General features: G+C 45.7%; 1 protein-coding gene across 2 annotated transcripts in view; it reads right to left on the bottom strand.

The window, feature by feature from the left end:
• Positions 1–23611, bottom strand: part of fam184ab (family with sequence similarity 184 member Ab) — a 75873-nt gene that overhangs the window by 25032 nt on the left and 27230 nt on the right. For both annotated transcript variants that reach the window (XM_048986403.1, XM_048986404.1), the window contains exons 2-8: positions 18166–19020; positions 15901–16036; positions 13041–13222; positions 10394–10579; positions 5716–5838; positions 4837–4998; positions 3218–3339 (exon numbers count right to left, since the gene is read on the bottom strand). In XM_048986403.1, coding sequence (XP_048842360.1) covers positions 3218–3339; positions 4837–4998; positions 5716–5838; positions 10394–10579; positions 13041–13222; positions 15901–16036; positions 18166–19020 — 1766 coding nt within the window. The remainder of the gene's footprint in view (positions 1–3217; positions 3340–4836; positions 4999–5715; positions 5839–10393; positions 10580–13040; positions 13223–15900; positions 16037–18165; positions 19021–23611) is intronic.

The following is a 23611-nucleotide window of genomic DNA, read 5'->3' as shown; positions in this document are numbered from 1 at the left end:
ATCACACCGTGATCTAATTCCACAAGCCATGTGATTTAATTAAACTAGATGGTGCCATAAAAGTTTTAAATCTAAATGCAATTCAAAACACCGAATATAGCAGGAGTAGCTCATCCCCAAACCCCACTCATGGCTGTGTGCACTGGAACGACGGCCCTTTGCTCAAAGGCAGGAGCGCAGATTCCGGCCTCTGTGCATATTTGATGAACGGAAACCTATTTCCAACGTAGCCACTAATCATGAAAGGATGACAAAATAAAAATGGAGGCCAACGGTGAACTCAGTGCATAATAAGGGGCGACTGAGATGTAGCGGCGGCAGTGGGAGATAGAGGCCTCCTAAGAGGTTGTTGCAAAGATTATTGCCCCCTGTATGAACATTTCCAGCTTCCTGTCAGGGATTTGGGCGTCTGCTGTCAACATCGCTGAGCGCCGCAGAGGAGGAGAATCTCGTGCAGCTAGATCTGCTGGAATCCAGCCGTATGGCCTCAGATAAAATGTCTGGTGAATCATCTTTTTGAGGGAAGTGTGCAGTGATATTTAACGATGAGGTGGTGGAGATTTTATCCGCCGAAACCGAATCACTGTCACACATCGAATGTGAACTAACGTAATGTGAGGATATTTTGGTTCTCTTACTGGCAAGGCAAAGTACCTGCTGACATATAATAGGGGGTAGATTCAACCCCACCCTGAGCCGCTGAACTGGATGAGCGGGTGGAAGATGGATGGATGGACAGATGGATGGAACAAACCCCAGGCGGTTCTAATTAAATCCTCTGCTTAATTAACTGTAAAGGCAGGCAGTCGGTAGCAGACTTTTCGTAAAAAACCGGGTGCAAAACGTGTTCAAGTGTGGCTTATGAACCAGCCGGGGGAGGCGACAGTAACAAAGGAGCATCCCGTGATCGTCCAATGAGCTTCAGCTTCAGCTTAATGACCAGCATTGCAAGAAGATCCAGCAATATGGCAAAGCACAAACATAGTGCTGTTTAGGGGACGCGTGATGTGATCCACAGGGAACTCTCACCACCCAAAGGTGACCCACATGCTGGATGGTTTCGGTGTGGTCTCACAGTCACCCCCTACTGGCAGCAGAACAGGGCAAAGCCACCGTCTTGTGGCGTTTCCGAGTGACCGTGAGCAGCGACCCTGTGTGGCATGAGCTGGAGGTTCGCCTAGGCGTGAGACACACTTCCGAAGGGGACTTCTGTTGCATCTCTGGGTCAACAGCCAGACCTGTCTCGTGAAAACAGACCCTTCCGTTGCTGTCATGGATGCCGGTCAAGGTGAAACGAAATGCCTTGATCTGGTGCAGTCTGGGGAAGAGACTTCCACAGAGGATAGCGGTAAAGGGGGCCACATCTATCTTTCCAGGGACCCTAGGGGGGAACGTAGCCAGAAATAAATTTGGGGGGCATGTGGGGTCCCCTCAGTAGACTGGACCCCCTTTGGCTGGTCTAGGTGGCTGCCTAATCGGACCCTGGAGAGAAAGGCTGGCTGATGTCAGCTCAGAGGTTCCTTAATTAGGGTGGGTATTGGTGAAGTGGGACAAAAGGGTAAACTGGGACACTTATATGTTTGATATCTTTGTGCCTCTTTGGTCTAATAACTTAAGCTCTTGAGCTTTCAATAACACTGTTGTGTTTTAATATTTATAATTAGGATCAAATTTTTAAAGTGAGAGAGAAGGTAACATTTCACACATTGTCCCAGTTTACCAACATCCACCTGACAGTCGGGGGCAGTATGAGAAAAACTTTTGTAGCTTGATGTCCCAAAAAGCTGAAATCATGAGACGTTCAGAGACGTGGAACGGGAGTATGCGTTGTTCAGCGATTTCCGTACCACACGTACTGCAATTTCAGTACTAATTCAAACAATTAGTCTGTGTTTCTAATTGTGGACGCAACGCTCAAGCACAAAATAGCTACAGCTGAGTCAAGGATGAATCAATGTACACAATCACACCCTTATTCTGAGACGTGGTTGCTCCCGTGAGAGATACTGCTAGCAAGGGCAGCAATTTTTTGCTGCAGATGAGCCCAAACTGTCCACAGCCAACCACTCAGTATAACTGCAGAGATGCATTTCAGTGGCTGTGTTTTCCCTCCATTTCCTCCTCCTGCTTTGACACAGACCAGGTACAGTTTGCTAGCTACAGAACTTGAGGTACATGGCTTAGATAAGCCTCGATTATGGCATTAAATGTAATTTTCATCCTAAATTCCATATCGCTGAGCCTTTAAAGCAATGAAGGAACCCCTGGGAGTGACACAAGACCTCAAATAAGAAGCTAGATAAAAATGATTCCCTTCTTCTGTATGTAACAATACAATCGTCTTCAAAGAAGAGATGTTAACGGCCATGTAGGTTTTCCAGTGAGAAGAAGGGAGTGTGTAAATTTAGACTTGAGTGCCCTCAGTCCTGGGTCTGCAAACCCAAGAAAGAGGGAAAGTTCACACCAAAGAGAAACAGTTGTTCGCAATAAATTTGTAGGACTTAATTACGTTATGTCAAGAATATTAATTGACTTCAGTGAGACAGATGGCATGTTCACTGAAGTTACTCTGATGTTCTAGAGATGTTCATTATTCCTCTTTGTCTAATTCTCCTTATGTTCTGTAAAGTCCTGTCCATTCTCCATATACGTTCTTGCTGTTCCTCCTGCAGTTCACAAGCCGTCAGTGTTAAGCCCTTGACAGCTACTCTTAAACTTACTATTGTTTTGTTCACTATGATCGCTTTGAGTAATTCACTATGGAGAAACAAATGTAGTGGAAAATGCATACTCAAGTGAGGGCCATCTCCATCTCCATCTCCACTCATGCTTCCTACTGAAGCTTTTCTCCTTTATTACTGTTATGGTATGAAATATCATCATGTGACCAAAGCCTGGGTTCTCTGCTTCTCGATACTTAACACGTGTGGCTATAATAAACTGTTTCTTTAAGCGAGGAACCAACACGGCTTCATTATGAGCTTACTAACAGTACTAGCAGTCATAGCTGGACTGGGCTTCTGGCATCCTGGTGGGCCTTTGAAATCATTATGGCCCCCCCCCCCAAAATTTACGATGGGGCCATGGGCGACCCCAAAGTCCAGGGTTGAATTTTAATCCCATTCCAGCCATGCTAGCAGTTAAAGATAGTAGCTATCCGTTTAGTGTTCTGTGTAGACGTTTCATTTTTAGGAGGGTGGCGGGGGACGGCACGCACCTCAAGGTCTCGGTCCACTTCAGCTCCAGCTCCAGGGCCACTTTATCAATTTTCAGCTTCTCTTCTTCTTTGATGGAGACTAGCTTGGCCTCATGCTGCCGCTTCTGGGTCTCCATCTCCCCCTGGTGGCGGGTGGAAGAAAGAGCGTCAGGGTGTGGCTCCGTCAGAAGGTGAGAAATGAGCAACCTGGGTGACCTTGCAGCAGTAATGCAGTAGGATGAACCGGGATAATGGGGAGAAGCTGCTGCTTTAAATCTAAGCTCATTCTTTTATTGTGATCTGGAGGAACATAACTGACACCGAGAGCCAACAAGAGAACGGACACAGTGGGAGCACAGGGGCCACCTGCGGGCTGTCAGTGATGCTCATTCGGCTCTAATGCACAGTGCTGTGCTGCCCACATTGTGACAGAATGCCAATGACTGACAGGGCAGACAGCCTTTGATGATGCCTGTCATATTATGCAGAGATGGGGGGGGGGGGCTGCTATGTTGGGTACAATGTGAGATGACAAAATGTGTCAAAAATCAGGAGCCCTTCATTTTCTGACAAAACACAATGCAATGTACAACAACACGTACATACTTTCCTGATCCACTACCCATGGCAAGATAAAAACAGATGCAATAGCTACAAGGCAGCAGTGCTAAGGGAAAGATGCTAACCAATGCTAACATGATATGGCGGTATAGGAGAATAGGCAGGAGTTCTCACTTAGGTCCGGTCAGCTGTCCATTTCCCAGAGCTGGACCTGTTAATTCTATAATTCAGTATGTAGGTGCCATCGTGCAGCACAAAGCTTATGCAATATGCATCAAAACACCAGCGCATTTCTGCTAGCTTGGAAAGCAATCGACCTTGATATGATCTATAGCAAGGGCCTTTTAACTTGGATCTGTGCCCCCCCCGGGGGTCGGTAGAGCAGTGGCAGGGGGTCCACAGGGACGTATCACAAATGATGAAATGTCAGTATAATCATCCAGTTTACTCAACGTGAAAAATTTTCAAGGAGCAAGAAATATCAAAGTCACCCCCCTCAGTCCCTGGTTTAAGAATCAGAATCTGAATCAGGTTTATTCACTCTGTTGTCAGTGACTCTCATGCATACAGTATATACATACACAGTTAAGCAAGACAACAGTCACATACCATTAGGCTGATATATACAAGGTGGTTGTGGCATTGATGAATGTATAAAAAGTGCAGGAGTGCATGTCAGAGTGCGGGATGTTGGAGTAAAAGCAATATGTGTGATATGTACAAAACAATATAATATCAAGCTGATGTGGATAGCTCACTGTAATGGGGTGTGGTTATAGTGTAACTGAGGGGGTAATGTAGGGGTAAGAGTGGATCTGAGGGGTACCAGGGGGTAATGTGGGGGTAAGAGTGGATCTGAGGGGTAACGGGGGTAATGTGGGGGTAAGAGTGGATCTGAGGGGTAACAAGGGGTAATGTGGGGGTAAGAGTGGATCTGAGGGGTAACGGGGGTAATGTGGGGGTAAGAGTGGATCTGAGGGGTAACGGGGGTAATGTGGGGGTAAGAATAGAACTAGAGTGGCTGAAGGATTAAAGACCCTTGATCTATACATTGCAAATCAGCAAGAGCCTGTTCTCACCTGCAGGGCGGTGAGGAGGTTACTGGTCTCCCGTAACCTGGACCTTGTTACATCCAACTCCTCGATGAGTTTCTCCTGCGCCTCCTTCAGACTGGAGATGTGGCCCTCGGCCGAGTCCAGGCCCTGCTCGCTCTGCTGAACCTGCTCCTGCAGACGAGACACCTGGCATGGAGGAGAGCGAGAGGATGAGCGTCGCGGAAGGCCAGGACAGGACAGGGCAGGGCCATGTCAAAGGACAATAATCACCAAGAGAGGAATCTCAGAGGAACATGGGGTCACACTGAACATGGAGGTGCAGCAATGCCGTTTAGCCCAATGTTTCTCAAACCAGTCCCTGGGGACCCTCAGACAATCTATAGTTTGTCTCTTTCCCAAGGGTTCCCAGGGTATTGGGAGGGAGCAAAAATGTGGACCATCTGGGGTCCCAGGGACTGATCTGAGAAACACTGGTTTAGCCTAGTGGGATACAGCTATATAACCAGACAATGACACGTTGGGAGTGAATAAAACAATAGAGCAGGGCAAGGGTGGAGCATTAAGGAGAGCGCCAGATGTGGGAAGATGGATGTTCCTGAACTGACCACCCAGAAATACAAGGTCCAAAAGGAAGAAAAGCATGACCGTCTGTGAATGCTAATTGGGAATCAATGAAGCGATTTCCACACCATCTGCAAGCATAATCCGGTACATGCAGACATACAAAGACAGAGCTTATTAAATCTGACCGTACGTAATGAGATGGGAACAACAGCAGCCATGAATTCGTGCGTGGAGGTGGAGTTTCAGCACATCTGCCCTTTGTACGCTCCTTGTTTTTAGGGTCAAACAAACGAGTTCTGTGCTTAGCTAGGTGCTGACAGACTGGGGATGAATCCTTGCCTCCTGATTGGCTGACTTGAGTTTGGCAGTAAGTTCCTCCCGCAGGCTGTCGAGTTGCTGCCGAAGGTGATTCTTCTGTTCCTCCAGCAGGAGGCGCTCCTGCTCAAAATGCTGCTCCATTTCCTGTAAAAAAAACACAATAAACCTTTTATTAGTCCGGAGGCAGGGGCTGTGGATGCTTTTTCACCGTTAGAAAGTATATAGTCCTCCTTCGAGAGGAAGACTTTTCTGGTTCTGGAAGAAATAATTCATTGTAACAAGACCACATTTCAAGAATGACATGATATTTCCTCTCAAACATCGTTTAATAATATAGATCTAAGGTTTTAAAGGACATAAAACCCAACCAATTTTAACTACTAACAAATAGAAGCTACATTACTTTGCTCTAAATCCTTATAAAGTCCTATCAAAGTTTACTATGTTGTACCTGACCTCTAAGACAGGTAACACAGCAGGGCGATGCTCCTGGCTACTCAGAATGCATGACTCGAAGAGCCTGGCAAGAACGTTAAAAATTAGATATTAAAATAACCTAACGCAGGCTGTAATTTCAGCCTCATTACAGATGTATTTATATTTCTGTTTGAAGCAGACTTCTCATGGCACTGTAATCACTCACATCAGAATCCCACTGAATTCATTAGCGTTCATTAGAAATGAAGGGCTTGGGGGGGGGGGTGTGCATAATGACTTTTTCAGCAGAGGATAGGAAAATCTGTAATGATGTGCTCAATCAGCCTGCAGAGTCAAGCAGTGGTTTTCAACCTTTGTTTGACCAGGGACTCCCCAATGAAAACAGACCAGCGTTAGGCAGCCGTGAATACTTCTTCGTAATGAATCCTTTCTTCTTGCGGAACCCAGGTTCAAAATCGCCGGTAAAGAGCGACTGTGCGTGTGATTTCCAGCCCTATCCTTTCTTTCGAAGCCTCAGTTTGTCACTGAGCCTTAACAAGAACAGATGTGGGTTTTTGGCAGGTCTAACTTAAAGTACAGCCCCATGTTTGGGCAGGATGAACATAAACTGAAAATGACTCTTGGAGCGTGCAGAAAAAAACAGCCAGTGGAGGATGTGAACTCATTTAAGGTGATGAAGAGTCACCAGAGAGATATTCATCACAATGTTTTGCTGCAGCTTGATATTTACGGGTGCTGGATTTAAGAACGGTCCTGACGAGAACAGTTATTTTATGCTCTATAAATATTTTATTTTGCTGTTAAAAATACAGTATATGACTTTAAAATATTTCTAGGTCAGACACAGTGCATCTAATTATAGGGAGAGATATTACAGGGGGTTTGCACCACACTACTGTGCTATCAAAGGACTGCTACTGCACTCATATTTGTTTTATATTTTTTATGAAATATGTCATGTTGTAGTCAAAAGCTACAATGCACAGTGTGATTAGTAGAGTAGTCTGAGCACGTAACTGAGTAACTTTTCGGCAAACTTTTTAGAGTTTTTATCGAATTGTTTTAAAATGCCTACAGTATATAATTGATAAATTTACATTGATGAGTGATACATGGTGGTGTGCTGGGTGCATTGTGACTGCACACCTCTAGGGTTACCGATTTGAGATCCGTGGGCGGAGTTGTGCAGGCTTTTCCTGTGTTGTGTCGGTTTCCTCCTGCCATCCAAACACATGCGCATGAATAAACTGGTGTTTCTAAATTCAGTGGAACTTGCATCGTATCCATGGTTGCACCCCTGCCTCGGACAGGCCTTGGACAGGCGCGGGCCCCCTGAGGCCCTGTCCCGGATAAGCAGAAGGAAGATGCGTGGAAAATAATAAACAGCACTGCACCATAGATGTTTCGGTGTTGAATTATAACAAAGACGAGGACATTTTTTGATCGTATTACTCCCCATCTAGACTGGGTCTGCAGTAGATGTTGTTGTTCCCCGTTTCTGCAGTGTGAAGGTCAAACACAAAATAGCTGTGCCTTACAGGCTGGGTAGCACGTGCTCTGCTGAGATCAAGGCTCCAAATGTTTTCCAGAAGATGCTTACTCTAATGCAGGAGTGTTCAGGTGCTTCATAACAAAGGAACCTGGGGCTGTCCTACGTTCCTGCACCAACGGCTGAGTGACTCAGACTGCCTTTGGGAATGGGGTGACTCCTAGTGGTGGGAGTGAAGGCTTCTGGCCTTGGCAGAAGTAGGCCATCCACAGCATCGCTACCTCGCTCATCGGGACTCGGTGAGTCACCGCCAAGCCGGTGTATACATTATTCATTAGTCTTAAATTTTGGACACAAGAGGAGTCAATAAGAGCTGCTTGGCTTTTTTTCCTATCTCTTAGCCAGCTAATGATGCAGATGCATATAAAGGGATGGAGGGAAGGGAATACTCCATTATGTGCATGTGCCACCATACCAACACAACCTCCTGGGGACTCGGAGGCTTCAGCACAACAATTCAGCCTGTGCTCCACTATCCTAGCATTCCAGGGTTCAGAGGCAAAGGGACTGAAGAGTATGCAGCGAAGAAGGGGACTGCGATACAGCAGCTACTTCACAGTTATTCGTCAAAGGTCTACTGGGTGATATATCATTAGCGACTTTTTAGCGACGTTAGCTGCTCGTATCATTCTTCGGACAAACGCTGGTGTTCATCATGGGAGCTTTAATTTGTGCGGGTATTCTGGGAAGTGAAACACCACACCACGGTGTGCTCTTACTTCAAACATCATATTGTTTAAAAGCAAAGCTGGCAGATTGCCTTTTGGTTGACTCGATCATGCGTGCCGTTTGAGTGCTTTCATTTTACGTTATCAGCTAAGGGAAGCAAAAGTTTAGTCGCCACCGTAGCCAAAGTGTCTTATGAGATAAGAAGCGTTTCATCGCTTAACATTATATGAGCTGGTTTGTAGCAGACTGGAAAAAAAAATCTATGTAAAGGACTCTTGCAAGCATTGTCCCCAAGGTTTTAGCCCGCTTTGCCGAGTCGAGCGAAACAGGGAGATGAATTTTCATTGTTGCGGTTAATGAGGCGTACGGATTACACCCGGAACTGAGCCACCTCTCCCAGAGCTTCTGCAGCTGTGTCCCGGAATACCGTAGCTGGAGGGAATGGTGACAGTAACAGTAATGGCAGGATAATCCTGAAATCCTTACAGAAAAAACATAAACAGTGAACCAGAAATCACAGACACAAAACGAAAGAGAGGTACAGTGACTAAGCATGAGGTGCCAACAGAGCAGAATTCAGTCTGTGGGGGTGTGTGTTAGCAGCAGGAAAACTCAAACAATCACCTCTAGAGCCGTCACAATCGCTCGATTAAACTTGATTACTCAATTATTGAAATGCATTGATTAAAATTTTCCTTCTAGATTATTTGGCAATATGGCGGAAGACATAGAAAACGGCAAACGAGGGTGCAAATAATGAGCGAAAGCATGTGTGGAAGAACTTTACATTAAAAGTGAATGAAAATGCTGTCTGTCAGTATTGCAGAGCATAACTTAAATATCGCAACCATCCATTAAGTCGTGTATTTGCTCTTTTCATATGCTTTTATACAGTTAGGGTTACAGACTCTCCCTCTCACTGCACATGTATTTTGAGTGTAATACATTTCTGAAAAACGAGATTAAACACACAATAAACAAATTAAAGGTGATTAGGGCCATCATCATTATTATTTTGTTCAAATTTTCTATAGATATCGCAATAATATCGTTATGACGACCTCTTTTGGCCACAATAATCAGGTAGTGAATAATTGATATTGTGACAGCCCTAGCTGGAACCCAGCAGACTATCATGGTCGTTGCAAGGTGACAACTGCGTGTACATGAAATGTCATGTCGGTATTATCATCGCACACTGCTGCCGCACATCGCTGCTTTGTGTGTGCGGAGTCTGCATGTTCACCCTATGTGTACGTGGCCTATGTGTACAGATCCTCTGGTTTCCTTCCTCTGTCTAAAAATATGAAACTTGAACTGGAGCACCTAAATTGACCTTACTTGTGCCTGAGCGTGCACCCTCCAGTGCTTGGTTGGGTCCTGCCTCATGACAAATGCAATTATATTATATTATGAACAGTTACTCAATGAACCATCATATTAATCGGTAGATTACGTGATTATTTATATAATCGATAGTGACAGACCTAATCATCTCTTTTCACCTCCAGTATTCATGGGATTAACAGGTAGATGGCAAACTTCTGCATCAGTTAATTCGAAAAGAGAACGTGGGATGTTTATACTGGCAGGGTTTCAGAATGGGAAACCTATTTGTGATAAGATGTTGGGTTGTCCAGATATAGTTTGTTGATGATGAACATGATGCTAAATAGGTCAACGTGACCTGTCTGTCTGTGCAATGAGTGCAGCCCAGCGCCAGCTAGAAGATGGGCTATGCTGAGTCTTCCGCACTGCTGGACATTCACCCCTGTGAGCATACAGGACAGGATGGCCTCACTGCCGCAGAATACTCTGGCGGGCCCTCAAACGGTGTGCAGTTGTACTCAAAGCTATGTAGGCCAAAGCAGCTTAATCTCTAAAGCAGGGGGCAGTGCAGACTCAGTTCGGGTCAGGGTGTGTGCAACATAGTCACCCTTCCCCATACTTGTAAATTAACACTTCCTCAGTGTTGAGGGGGAACCTGGGAAATTACCATTTCCTACCCAGATCTCCTGTAGAGCCCCCACCTAGGCTACTTACTTCCAGCAAGTGGTTCTTCTCCCTCTCAGCCTCGACCTGCGTAGTCTCCAGGATGGCCCGGTGCTTTTTGGAGAGGTCCTCTAGCGCCCGGGTCTGAGCCTCCTTAAAGTAGACCGCGTCCTCCTCGTACCTGGCGCGCATGCACATCATTTCCTTCTCGTAGCTTTGTTTCTCCTCCCGAAGTGTCTGCGTACGACAAACACACAGAAATGAAAGCCCCTGTTCTTCGTTTCCCGTAGCGTCAGAGATCTGTGCCATGAAACTGTGAAATCTAACACAGAACGACGCAAAATACGAACGGCGTCAGTTTCCATGCATGTGTTGCTGTGTTGAAGTTGAACTAAGCTTTGCTTAACAGCAGCTTCATGAACGACCAGCACATGTTAAATATGGCTGCCAGGCAGTGCAGCTGACTTACGTTCTGTTTACCACATTTTGTTTACTTTCGCTTGGCTAGAGTCTCTTGGTAAAATGGGACGATCTTGTATTTTTCACTTCTCTTCCCTGTGTTTCCATTTCAGTGGCATCTTCTGATGTTAGCTTCTAACAGTGTTTTGTAGCATTCCGTTTAGCTCTTGCTCCAACGCTGATTTGCACTGGTCACTCTTTAGAAGCTCAGCCTAGCAGCAATCAAACTTAATTTAGCTCCTTGACAGCTAAATGTTTGATGTATTATCTGCCTCATTTGTACGCTGCTTTGGACAAAAGCATTCACTAAATTAAATAAATATACAAAACTGTTTAAAAGTCTTTGTCAATCAAAGAAAATGCTTAAAGCTATTTATCTGGCCAGTAAGTGTATATTTGTCCAGAAAAAAATACAATTTAACATTGTAACATATGCAAATGAATAGTAACATGATAAAAACTAATATTAGAAAATTAGAAAAACTAATTTCTTCTGTTCTCCAAAAAGAACATTGATTCAGTTCCCAAACCTCTCCTCAGGGGAACACTGGCCATTCTATGTATTTGTTAAATTTCACCACCAGCTCAATTAAACAATTAAATTAATTAGTTAAATAACTCAAATGAGGTATCGATTAGCTATAGCTATTAGCTATATAAGCCGCAAGTCATTGAGTCAAAAATTACATGGATTGCAAAATCCCGTGTTAACGTAGGAGAGGTTTTGAAATGGCTAAGCTGAGACACTTTGACAGAGATAATGTCATATTTGTTACACCAACATGAAGATCATTTAAACATCACTTTCTTTGATTGCCTAAGACTGTGCTAGGCATAAACTAAGTGCAAATGTAAATGCTGTCATGGCAACATGCAACATTTCACCACAGCCACGTCTGCAGAGTTGACTGGGTGACGGGCTGCTCAGCCTCCCCACATTTCCGAAGCCCCAACTGCTCTGAAACGGAGACATCGGAGCCCTTGATGGGGGGGGGGGTGCCACAGACAGCTCAGGGCTTCATCTCTGACGGGAATGCAAATGCAGCAAGGAAACCTGATTATGTCTGACATTTAAAGGAAATTACATTTTGTCTTTCCCATATGTAGAGCTGACCTTTATTTGTCTAACGTTAACCCTTTTACCATTAAAGCAAAGTAACGACTTTAATAGCTAGCTAAGGATATACTTAAGTTTCAGTAATATCTATGGTGATAGAGTACTGCTCACTCCTAATGTCTGTACTATAGGGGAGAACAAGAGAATTAATGACCTTATTGCATTGCTTATGTGAGTGTTTATGTGGGCTATATAAAATATATGCATTCTAATGAACTTCAGATTAATAAATCACGGGTCTAATTAAAAGTTTGAGGCCATTTAGCACAGCGGGGCTCCTTAGTAATCTTCAGTTTTATGACTTCTGCAAAAAAGGTTTTTCTTTTGGGTTTGATTGTCTTCATTCCCAGTGTCTTGAATTAAACATGGAGGTGAGGCTGCATAGTGAAGGGCACTCTGCATTTCAAGGGAGAAGCGTGTAACACAGTGGAAATCCATTCGGCATTTTGAGGGAGAAGCGTGTAGCACAGTGCAGATCCACACTGCATTTCGAGGGAGAAGCGTGTAGCACAGTGAAGATCCACACTGAATTTCGAGGGAAAAGCGTGTAGCACAGTGAAGATCCACTCTGCATTTCGAGGGAGAAGTGTGTAGCACAGTGGAGATCCACTCTGCATTTCGAGGGAGAAGCGTGTAGCACAGTGGAGATCCACTCTGCATTTCGAGGGAGAAGCGTGTAGCACAGTGGAGATCCACTCTGCATTTCGAGGGAGAAGTGTGTAGCACAGTGGACACGACTAAACACCTATGCAATCAAAGTATTTAGGAGTGTGACACATGCACGTCACACACACCTGACACACACAACACCTCACACATTACTCACTGCAAGCCACACACACACCTCACACACACCATACAAGAGACACCTCACACACTGCAAGGCACACACCGCACACATACCATACCACACACACTCCATACTACAGACACCTCACACACTGCACACACCACATGGCACACACAATGGACACACACAACTCACATGCCACACATACACCACAAACATACCACAAGTCAAACTCACCACATGGCACACACACTGCACACACACTGCACACACACTGCACACACACCTCAAATGCCGCACACACCACACTGCATACCCAGCACACACCACACCTTCTCCAGGGACATGATCTGCTGCCGCTGCCTGTCCTCCAGCGCCTGGCTCTTGTTCTGCAGGGCTTCTCGCTCCTCTTCCAGGCGTAGGACCTTGTCCTTCAGGCGAGACTTCTCAGACTCCAGGTCCCGGATGGCGGCTTCGTGGGTCATCTGGGTGGCCTGCAGGCTGCCGATCTGACCTGGTGGGGGGAGTGGGAGGAGAGGGGACTTTACTGGAGAAGATGGCCAAACTCCAAAACGACGCCATTATGAAGTCCTCAGGGGTGTTGGGTTACATCCCCACTTTGTGTTGCTCAGTCAGATGCTGTCTGCTACACAGAGGGACAGGGAGGCACCGTTACCCCATAATGTACCGTCAAGGCTGTCCTACACTAGGGGCAACGAGGAGTCACTGGACACAGCTAAATTTGTATTTCGCAGTGATCCTGCTTATGACTTTTGAACTGATTTGTTTTAAAACACACAACCTGCCGCAGGTTGTGCACACTGAGAAACCACCCCCCACCTCTCCGCGCCGGCACTGCGAGTGCTAAGATGCGCTGGATGCCCACGAGTCACTGAGTGCCAGACCTCCGGACACACCACATGGCCCCGGTGTTGGGGGGGGGGGGGGTGGAGGGGGCAGCGTGGAGGCAAACTGCCTGCCATGCCAGAGAAACCGACAGTGGAGTGCAGGGGAATATAATTTGATAGTCGATAATTCGAGAGAGACAAAAATCCATGCAGGTCCATTTATATATAACATTAAAATATTCACTGATGGCTGTGTGAAGTTTTAGGTTTATTTTGTAAAGTAGTTTCTGAGAAAAGGTGTTTTTATGCTCCTGAAATAATGGATTTTTTGGAGATATGTGTTTTCCATTGGGCAGAGACGATATGGCACATTACCCAACATATCACCTAAGAAAGAAAGTAATAAATTCAGATCGGCATAGAATGCTGTTTCAATCGTTGACCCTTTAGCATTCAGCATGTAACCCTGCACCAGACGTTTCAGCTGTGATGTACACCTACCCAAGGGTGTGGGGCCCCTTTAAATGAGGAGGCAGGGAGGATGATCGATGGCGCTTAATGAAGAGCGCGATGCCAGCTGAGACACACCATTACAGCCGTAACCGGTCTCATTTTACAGGCCGCAGACAAACAGAACACACTGACTGGGTGCCAGGCTTCCATCCGCTGCCAGAACACCATTGGCACAACACGGTACGACAATAACGAGAGACTTACGAAAGTTCTGGAAACACAAGCCATCACTCCGAAAAAGTTCCTATTTTTTTCCCCATACTTTGAGGAAGCGACGGCAGCTGTTCATGGGCGCCTATGTATGCTTGAACCCTCTTGAGGAAATGGTGAGCGGTGATTCCCCGCGATGCCAAGATCAGGCCACGTCTCCGAACTCTGCTGCCCACGATCTCTCCACCCCTGGACCAGCGTCAGAGAATCTCCAGATCCTACGAGAATTCGTGGTTCAACAGCTTGGCAAAAGTGCTCAGTACTGTGAGGGTTTGCTCTGCATAAATCGATTCAAGCCGCACTTGGCCTAATGTCAACTCTGATCTGTGTTCAGCTGAGGTTCGTCTTATTTCTCTCAGAAGTAGATAAAAAGGAGTGTGCCCAAAGATGAGCTGTTTGGAAACACATCTCCATGCTCTATTTCCATTCAGTGCTGCACCAGCTTTTGCCTCAAACTACCTCCATCCATTTTCCAAACTGCTTATCCTACTGGGTCATGGGGGGGTCCAGAGCCTATCCTGGAAGCAATGGGCATGAGGCAGGGAACAACCCAGGATGGGGGGCCAGCCCATCGCAGGGCACACTCACACACCATTCATTCACACATGCACACCTATGGACAATTTAGTAACTCCAATTAGCCTCAGCATGTTTTTGGACTATGGGGGGGAAACTGGAGTACCCAGAGGAAACCCCACGACGACATGGGGAGAACATGCAAACTCCGCACACATGTGACCCAGGCGGAGACTCGAAACTGGGTCCCAGAGGTGTGAGGCAAGAGTGTTAACCACTGCACCACCATGCCACCCCCTCCTCCAAGCCAATCAACCAAAATTCACAGCATCACAAGAAGAGTCCCTGACGTCTGGACAGGGGAGTTTTAATGCATAGGGTTACTTGGGCTGAAGTTACACCACAAAGAGGCCTCAACTAACCTTGTCCAATAAAATTTTAAACCTCCCGCCTCACCCATTCAACAGCTTTTACTGTCATTCCAAGGCATAATATGAATAGACCCCCATTAAACGTTACATTTTTTCTTCGTAAAGAAACTCACTTTGTTTTGACAAGATAAAAGGATGAAAGTATGCCAGTTTGGGAGCACAAGGACTAACAACCCGACTGTCACATCAGCAGCTGAATTCTCAGCCAAACTGGAATCTCTCCATTTCTGGAATGAGACATTATGTCCTGCGATTCAGCACCCAAAGGGAACGTTCCGAGAGGCTGAGAGTCAACACAGCAGCAGCACGACAGGCACCGAACATGTTTATGTGAATGCCGTGCAAATATTCCCGGACACATTTGATTGCTGTTTGTTTTCGCGCCCCATCTTAGAATCTGAATCGAGGTTTTTCTTTCTGTATTCGGTGTCTAGCGGAAGGATGCTAAATGAGTAACCGATAAGCTACAGTTATCTGTGGAGGCAGGTGGCTTCGGCAAACGAGACGCGAGGTTATTATGAGAGGTATTTTCGTCTCCGAACAGCAGGTGCGTGAGAGATAAGATGAGGCGCTGTAACTAATGGCATCACACCAGGGCCTGCAGCATGGCTGAGTGGCCTGCCTCTGGCGGATGTTGCCGTTGGCATGGTGATGAGGAAGGCGGCATTTCTCACTGGCTTTCAGAAGGATCTCGGTGGCCTGCTGCTGCACCCGGTCCCGAGTGGCCTCCAGCTCGCATTCCGTCTCCTTCTGTCGGATCTCTACGATTTCTGCATCTTGGGTCACCTCGTCCAGCTGCTTATGGAGCTCCTATGTTGGTCAAAGGGGCAAAGGTCAGTGAAATCAAGCGGGGGGGCACCAAAACCACACCTATAATCGGCACGTTATTGGAATATCCATGACAGAGCTGCACCACGGATGTTTTGACAGTGCTCTGAACGCTGCATTTACTGCTCACAAATACAGGCACAACTTCCCAGCGTTATGTAGACTGCCTGTTCATCGTCTGCCTAATGTGGAACATTTATGTTATCCAGTAAATATAAGGAATAGCATTCTATCTGTCTCCTCTCCCCTTAAATTATTGATAATTGAATATGTAAATTATTTCATAATGCTGTATCCAGCACTGTAATGTCTGTACTATGATAAAAGTTGCATGATGAGTCCCTGAGAAATGTTATTTAGTTTCACTGTGTACTGTACTTGGCTGTGATAACAACAATGCTTTATTGACTTCACTGCAGGTGATCAATCAGAAAAAAATTGCAGATATTCTGTTTGTTTGATTGTGTCAAATACGTCGTAATTTAAGGACTTGCTGTGAACTTTCCAAATGCATGCTGATTGTATGGTTCTCCTTGCCCTCCTTAGCATACAGGGACTTGACAGAGCGACAGGAGGCGGGATCGTGAGCGTCCCTGAGCTTGCCCTTAACGTCGCAAACCTTCTCTCCACGAAGGAGGGGAAATGTGAGCCAAAGGCCATGGCTGAGTCCCGGCGAGCCCAGGGACGCTGCAACTGTGCAGAGGAATTAAGCAGGACAGATGCTCGTGGTTTTATCGGGACAACCTGTGGAGGGGTTCTGCCCCTGCAGACTGTGGAGATACGCAGCGCCTGCACTCAGGGCCAGTCAAACAAATATTCTCAGCTGGTCGCAGTCTGAGCAGTTCATAGGGATGCTTTGTCATTACTTCCAGAAATGCACCACTTGGACAAAAATCACCAGTTCTACACCCATTTAGCCATCTTAGACTTCAGATGGTTATAACGTCTGTTGACAGGACTGGAAGAAGAGGGGCTTCTCAGTCTCACATGAAGAGCTTCTAAAATGAGCTGCACTAATTAAAACCTCGTCCTTTAAATTGCCACTAAGAGCAAGGTTCAAAGCATGGCTTAATAGTGTACTCCGACAAGTGTCCCCCTCCTCTGCAAGAGTGTGGTTCTGACGGGGAACCGCGATATCCAGTCTTCTTTGAAAATGAATTTGTTTCCTCAGTGAAAATGGCTTTCGATGTTTAGTCTGAGAAACCTTCAAAATTAATTACACCCCCCCCTCCAAAATATGCAAGTTATATATGTAAACTGTGTAATATAATGCAGGGTTGAAAGAGTATCAAGCCACTGTGTTTTGATATTCATATGGGGTGTATTTTTCATATTTTCAAGGGACTACTCAAAATAATTGAGACCAAAGATACGTATAGTGAGAGTAATTAGGGATTTAATCATAGCGACTTAAATTAACCTCTAACCTAGTTTAAGAGACAGATTATAGATACTTTAATCCTTATCGTTAAAGGTCAAATTTGAAGAATTCCAGTCGGATCAGATTTCAGATTTGCCAAGCTTAGTATTTTGTATGATTAATTAAAGGGGATATAAATCACTGACTGGATGAATGTGAGATAATTCCCAAGGTTAAATTTTCAGAACAGGAGTCACACTGTTGCTGGGGGCTTGGGTTCCCAGAGGGATAGAATTAAAGTTAAATCTTAACTCAGGAAGTCAGGTACAGGGGGGAACAGTTGATGGACTAGAACCCCCAAATATTTAATTTGGCTTCATGTATCTCCCCACCAAACTGACTAAACTGTTCCCCCCAAATCAACTCTCTCAAACGCAGTTGTCTTAACTCCTAATAGATAAATTTTTAATAGGTCCTTACATCTGCTACATTTTGTTTCTGTGTTTTTACGTAATTACGGCCAAATGTACCATGAACGACACCAACCGAGGGAATCTCACTCACTCGACACCCCAACTCAGCATTATCTACCAATGCCCCCCCCAGGCAGAAGGTACTGTGGGGGCCCTGGGCGACATTTTGTCAGAAGGCTTAGAATTTGTAGCCCTGCCCCTAAATAGGAGTCTTCCTGGAGAGAAGGTGAATTTGGCATTACTGTGTGGTGAAGCACTCTCCTCCCACGCTGCAGTACCTTGATGGTGCTCTCGGCGGCGCTGAGTGAGGCCTGAAGCTTCTGCGTCCTCTCTCGGCTCTCGCGGGCCTCCTCCTGCACCCGCTGCAGCTCGGCACGCAGCCTGCCCAACGTCTTCTGCAGCGCCGCCTCCTGTGCCTGGAACTCGCGCCGCAGCTCAGCCTCCGTCTTCTTCCAGGCCAGGAGGTTCTCGGCGGTGAGCTGCTGCGTCCGCTTCATTGCCTCCAGCTCGTGCTCGTAGAAGGCCTGCGCCTCGCTCAGCTTGGCCTCGTACTCCTCCACCAGTCTCTTCTTGTCCTGCCTGAGCTCGTCTGCGCGCTCCCTCAGCGCCTCCACCTCAGCCTTGTGCAGCTGCGTCAGCTTCTCCTGGTCTTTGCTCTGGCTGGCGTTCTGGCTCTGGTGGTTGCGCAGCAGCTCCTGCACCTCCTGCCGGTGGGAGGTGCGCAGCTCCTCCAGTGCCTGCAACTTGTCCTGCTCGCACTGTGCCTGCAGCTGCCCGAAGCTGCGTAGCTTCTCCTCGAAGCTGTGCCGCATGTCCTCCACCTCGCGGGACATGGAGACGACGCGTTGCGTGTGCTGTGCCTCTGTGCATAGCTGCATGTCCTCCACACGCTGCCGGTAAGCCTCGAACTCGGCCAGTGCCTGTCGCTTCATGCGATCATGCAGCTCCATGGACTCCTCCAGTGACTGGATGCGCCTCTTCAGGTCCATCTCGTCGGTGATCTTGCTCTTGTACTGCATTATCTTTTCCCGCGTCTCTGACAGGATCTGCTGCACCTCCTCCTCGTGCGCCTCCTTCAGGGTCTGGATGGCTGCCTCGTGCTCATCGTTCTTGGTGTTGAGGGCGTAGATCACCTGGGGAGGGACAGAGGAAGGCTGTAAGGATTCATACACGCAATGAACGAACTCGACATCTGACAGAGTGGCAACTTTGAAGCAACCAGGGTGATTCTGCAGAGACAGCGGAGGTCCGAACTCCTACAGGCTGGCCGTCACGAAGGCCTTGCCCCTGCTTCAGCTTTTATACTGGTCTTTAAAGCATACAAGGTTCCCGAGAAACGCAATGTATGTAGGCAGTAGTTGAAAAAACCTGCATGGCTGCCACCGCTGTCAAAATCAGGTTTGGCAGAGGTATGAAAAGGGCCTCTTAAAAGCAGCTCATTCTGATCATTGCCTTTCAGAGAGACATTCAAGGCTGAAGGTCCAGCTGAGAGTTTCGCTACAGCAGATATGAAGAGGGAAAGTCTTATACTCGTATCTCAAGTGCACGGCGAAAAAGAAAAGTATTAAACGCCATAACTTACTGATTCAATGCAGATTCTGTTTTCCAGATAAACAAGGTCAATAATGCAAGAAAATAAGCACTTAATGGAGCAATAACCCATTCGAAGGCCTGTATAAAAAGGAATATCCAGAGAAAAAGGGAAAAAAAACTCTTTTAGATAACAGTTTCAATATTTAATGTAAAAAAGACAAGGCATTAGCAGGTCGTGATCGTGCTTCTTGGGCAAGTGTTCACCTCCAATACCATAAACTGGGAACTGCTTTCAACATTCACTGGAAGTAAATCTTATTAAAATTGACAGATGATTACCAGTTAACTGTTAGTTAACATGTCTATGATATCTTTTTCTACCGAGACATGGATATAGCTGGAATGCAGCTTGGATTTTGCTTGGCAGCACACACACATTAGGAACCATGTAGTGTGATATACTTTTCAAAATAAACCACACAATCTATATGGTGAATTTTAGCAAATCCTCAACAAGACTTGAGTTTTTCAGGATTAATGTTTTACTTGCAACCCTCAGACAAAGGCCAGGTTTGAGGAACACTAGCCATTTTGTAGAGACTTGCACAAAATGATCAGTCCTGGACATAAAAAAACGTAAAACTTTTAAAGCTACTGTTGGCTTCATCCCTGCTCTGTCATCTAAGCTGGTTCTGGGTGGTTCCATGTCTCCTCCACTTCCATGATGATGGTCTGCACTGTGCTGTAAGGGCTCATTAAAGCCCGTAGGGTCTTTTTACACCCTTCTCTTACCTGACAGACTTTATCCTAAACTCATTAGGAGTCAGTAATCACAGATGGGCACATTTATCCTGTCTTGTGATTGGTTATACCGGACTAAATGTGCAGATCTATTTGGGGAAGGGTGGTATATTTCCCAAATAAGATATTTTTTTTACTATAAAATTACCATTGCAATTTTAATTAATTGTCATTATATTTCGTAATTTTACGTGCATGTACTGTATGTAAATAAAAATAAAATAAGCTTTATTTACATTTTTATTCAACAAAAGGAGTAGTGATTTTCTTTCCCCATTGTATATGTTCGTCATCATTGCTCATCATTAATCACAACTGATTCATGTTTAATGTTTATCTGTAAATAATTGATCCTTAATACATTTTTCCTTGTCAAAAGAGAATGTAGCCTGGCATTACTCAGCCTACAACTGAGTAACTGTTATGGTGTGTTATGTGTATGTGGCTGGATTGATTAACTCACAGCCTGACATTACTGTCTCTTTAAGATCAGGTAACACACACTTGCTGCACGATCTAGTTTGATTCCTCATAGTGGCAGAGTTGTTAAGGAATAGGTGATTGGAACTTTCCATCATTGGATTAGTACTACCTATTGGAGAAAAAAAGAGGGAGGGGAGAGACACGCGCGGCACGCGGGCTTCGCGCGGCTCTAACAGTTCTGTTTTTCAGGTCGTATCCCTTTTCTATTAACGGGGACATAGTACCTTCTGGGAAGATTCTAAGCTTCGCAGTGCTATATACGCTTAGATATAGCACTCCTTTTTGTGAGTACAGTTCAGAGCCGAGTTTGCGCTTTTAGTAACTACGGCTAGGAGCTAACTAGTATTAGCTTTGTATATCTAGCTACCGTGAGACGCTGGAGGTTCCTCTGAGTGGTCAACGCGGAGGCTATTGCGCCCGGATAGCACCACCAGGCTACCAGGACAAGCCCGGCAACGTGAGACAACGAGACCGTTGGGCGGAGTGGTGGGAAAAGGGACGTGAGTACCAGAGACTATCCTCATAATAAAGCAGCTAAGGGCGTCATCGTATCAGCTCAGGCCTGCAACGGGGTTTTTTTTGTTTGTTTAATTTCTTAACCTAGTGTTTACTTCTGGAGCTATAATTTGTGTAAAGTATTGTGTGTAATTGTAAATAATTTTATTTGGTGAATTGTCATACGATTACCGGTTGAGGAGGACCCGATTGCTATGTTGACGCGTACGTTGTTGTTTTTTTATTTTCCATTTTGAGTTTTTAAATGCCAGAGAGGAATGGCTGAGTTATTAATTATTTTTTGTAAAATAAAGTGTGTAAACAATTTCTGTGGAAGGGTCTCTGTAAACAGATTTAATAAGGGGACTCGACGGTGATAGCCAGAGAACCCAGGTCAGCTCATTACGTTAAAGTACGTATAGAAGGTTTACAGAAATTGAGGCACCGCTGGGATTTATTTCCTTTTGAGCATTGTTGTTATAAACAAACTATATGTGTAACTATTCAGGTCGAGTTAATCGAAACCTTTTATAATGGCTTCTCCTGTGAACCCCTATTTAAGTGCAACCTTGGAGGCGTGGTGTTATGAGGTAAATGTGGACCCTAATACTGCTGTTGCTGTTTGTCGAGTGCCCGATGACACCGACATAACTGATATTGAAACTGTAGTTGAGACTGTGGAAGTTTTTGGTAGCGTGCGTTTTGCGGGTTCGCAGGTTTTTTATACAGTTAAACCACGTAAAAGTAATGTGTGAGTGGCGAAATGCGATTGAGCAACTTCAAATACGTGGGACATATAGTCTCAGAAGCAAGTATCGCCACAGATCCTGAAAAGGTGAGAGTGGTCGCACAGTGGAGGTCCCCAACTTATTTAAAATCCCTACAGTCCTTCCTTGGGTTTTGTGGTTATTACCACAAGTTCATTCAAAACTATTCTGCCACAGTCCGTCCCTTGACCGACCTAACCAAAGGTTATCCCCCTGTACAGAAAAAGCAAAAATTGGTTACCACCAAACGAACCCATTACTTCCGATCATCAGAACCATTTGGCGAGCACTGGACTCCGGCTTGCCTGGAGCCGTTTAATAAGATTGTTGATTGTCTCACGCATGCCCCTGTTTTAGCATTCGCTGATCCCACTACACCCTACATTCTGCATGTGGATGCAAGTTTTGATGGGTTAGGTGCTGTGTTGAATCAAGAGTATCCCGAGGGATTTCCTATGGCTTTTGCCAGTCATAAGCTGAGCCCTTCTGAAAAGAATTATCCCATCCATCAGTTGGAGTTCCTATCTTTAAAATGGGCCATAGTAGATAAATTCCATGATTATCTCTATGGGGCCAGATTTACTGTGTGCACTGACAACAATCCGCTCACTTATGTTCTTACCACAGCCAAATTAAATGCCACTGGTCATCGGTGGTTGGCTGCGCTGACAACCTATGATTTTGATATCAAGTATAAGCTAGGGAAAGAGAATGTTGATGCTGATTGGCTGTCATGTAATGCATTGGGGGATGATGGGCAGTGGCAGAACATCACCACCTCTGGGGTGAAGGCGCTTTGTCGACAGTTTCAGGTCTCACAGCCCTCTGAGTCTCCTAAACGGTTAATAGATTAGCTAGGAGTGCTGCCCAGTTCCATTCCTGATCTGTATGCTTTCCCTGTGCAACTAACCATGGGACCAGTTGAGCAGCTGAGTAGTGCAAACCTCAGGGAAGCGCAAGAGTAGAATCCCTGACATCATTGTAGCTAGACAGGGAGTGATGACGGGAGCATGGCCTGTTGGGTTAAAGGGCGGGCATAATAGGGTGTCTCTACAGAGAGAGTGACACCCATCTATTAATGAAAAATGGTGTCTTGTACAAAAAAGTCTTCAGACCAACCAGTGGGCAAACCTTGCAGCTTGTACTACCGGAAAAATATCTGCTCGTGGCATTACAGTCACTGACTTGGCCCACCTGGGGGTCGAACGGCTAACCGAGCTGGTCAGAGACCGATTCTACTGGCCAAAGGTGGTTCTTGATGTGTTGCAATATGTGAAGAATTGTGGTCGGTGTGTGGCTCATAAAACGTTACCCCAAAGAGCTTCACCTTTAAATAAGACCACTAGTACCGGCCCCATAGAGCTGGTCTGTATCGATTTCTTGACTATTGAGTCCGACTCTAAGGGTGTAACAAATGTGTTGGTGGTCACGGATCAAATGTTTTACACGATATGCCCAAGCCTACCCTACCAGAGACCAGAAAGCTGCCACTAGCTCAGGTCCTAGTAGAGAAGTTTTTTTGTGCATTATGGCCTTCCGGCCCGAATACATTCTGACCAAGGCTGTGATTTCCAGAGCTGCCTAGTTCAAGAACTCCTCGGGGTACTGGGCATTAAAAAGTCTAGAACAACTCCCTATCATCCCC

This window comes from Brienomyrus brachyistius, chromosome 19 (assembly GCF_023856365.1).
Source record: "Brienomyrus brachyistius isolate T26 chromosome 19, BBRACH_0.4, whole genome shotgun sequence".
Lineage (NCBI taxonomy): Eukaryota > Metazoa > Chordata > Actinopteri > Osteoglossiformes > Mormyridae > Brienomyrus > Brienomyrus brachyistius.
Note: the sequence above shows the minus strand (reverse complement) of the source record. Positions and strands in the feature narration are given on the sequence as shown.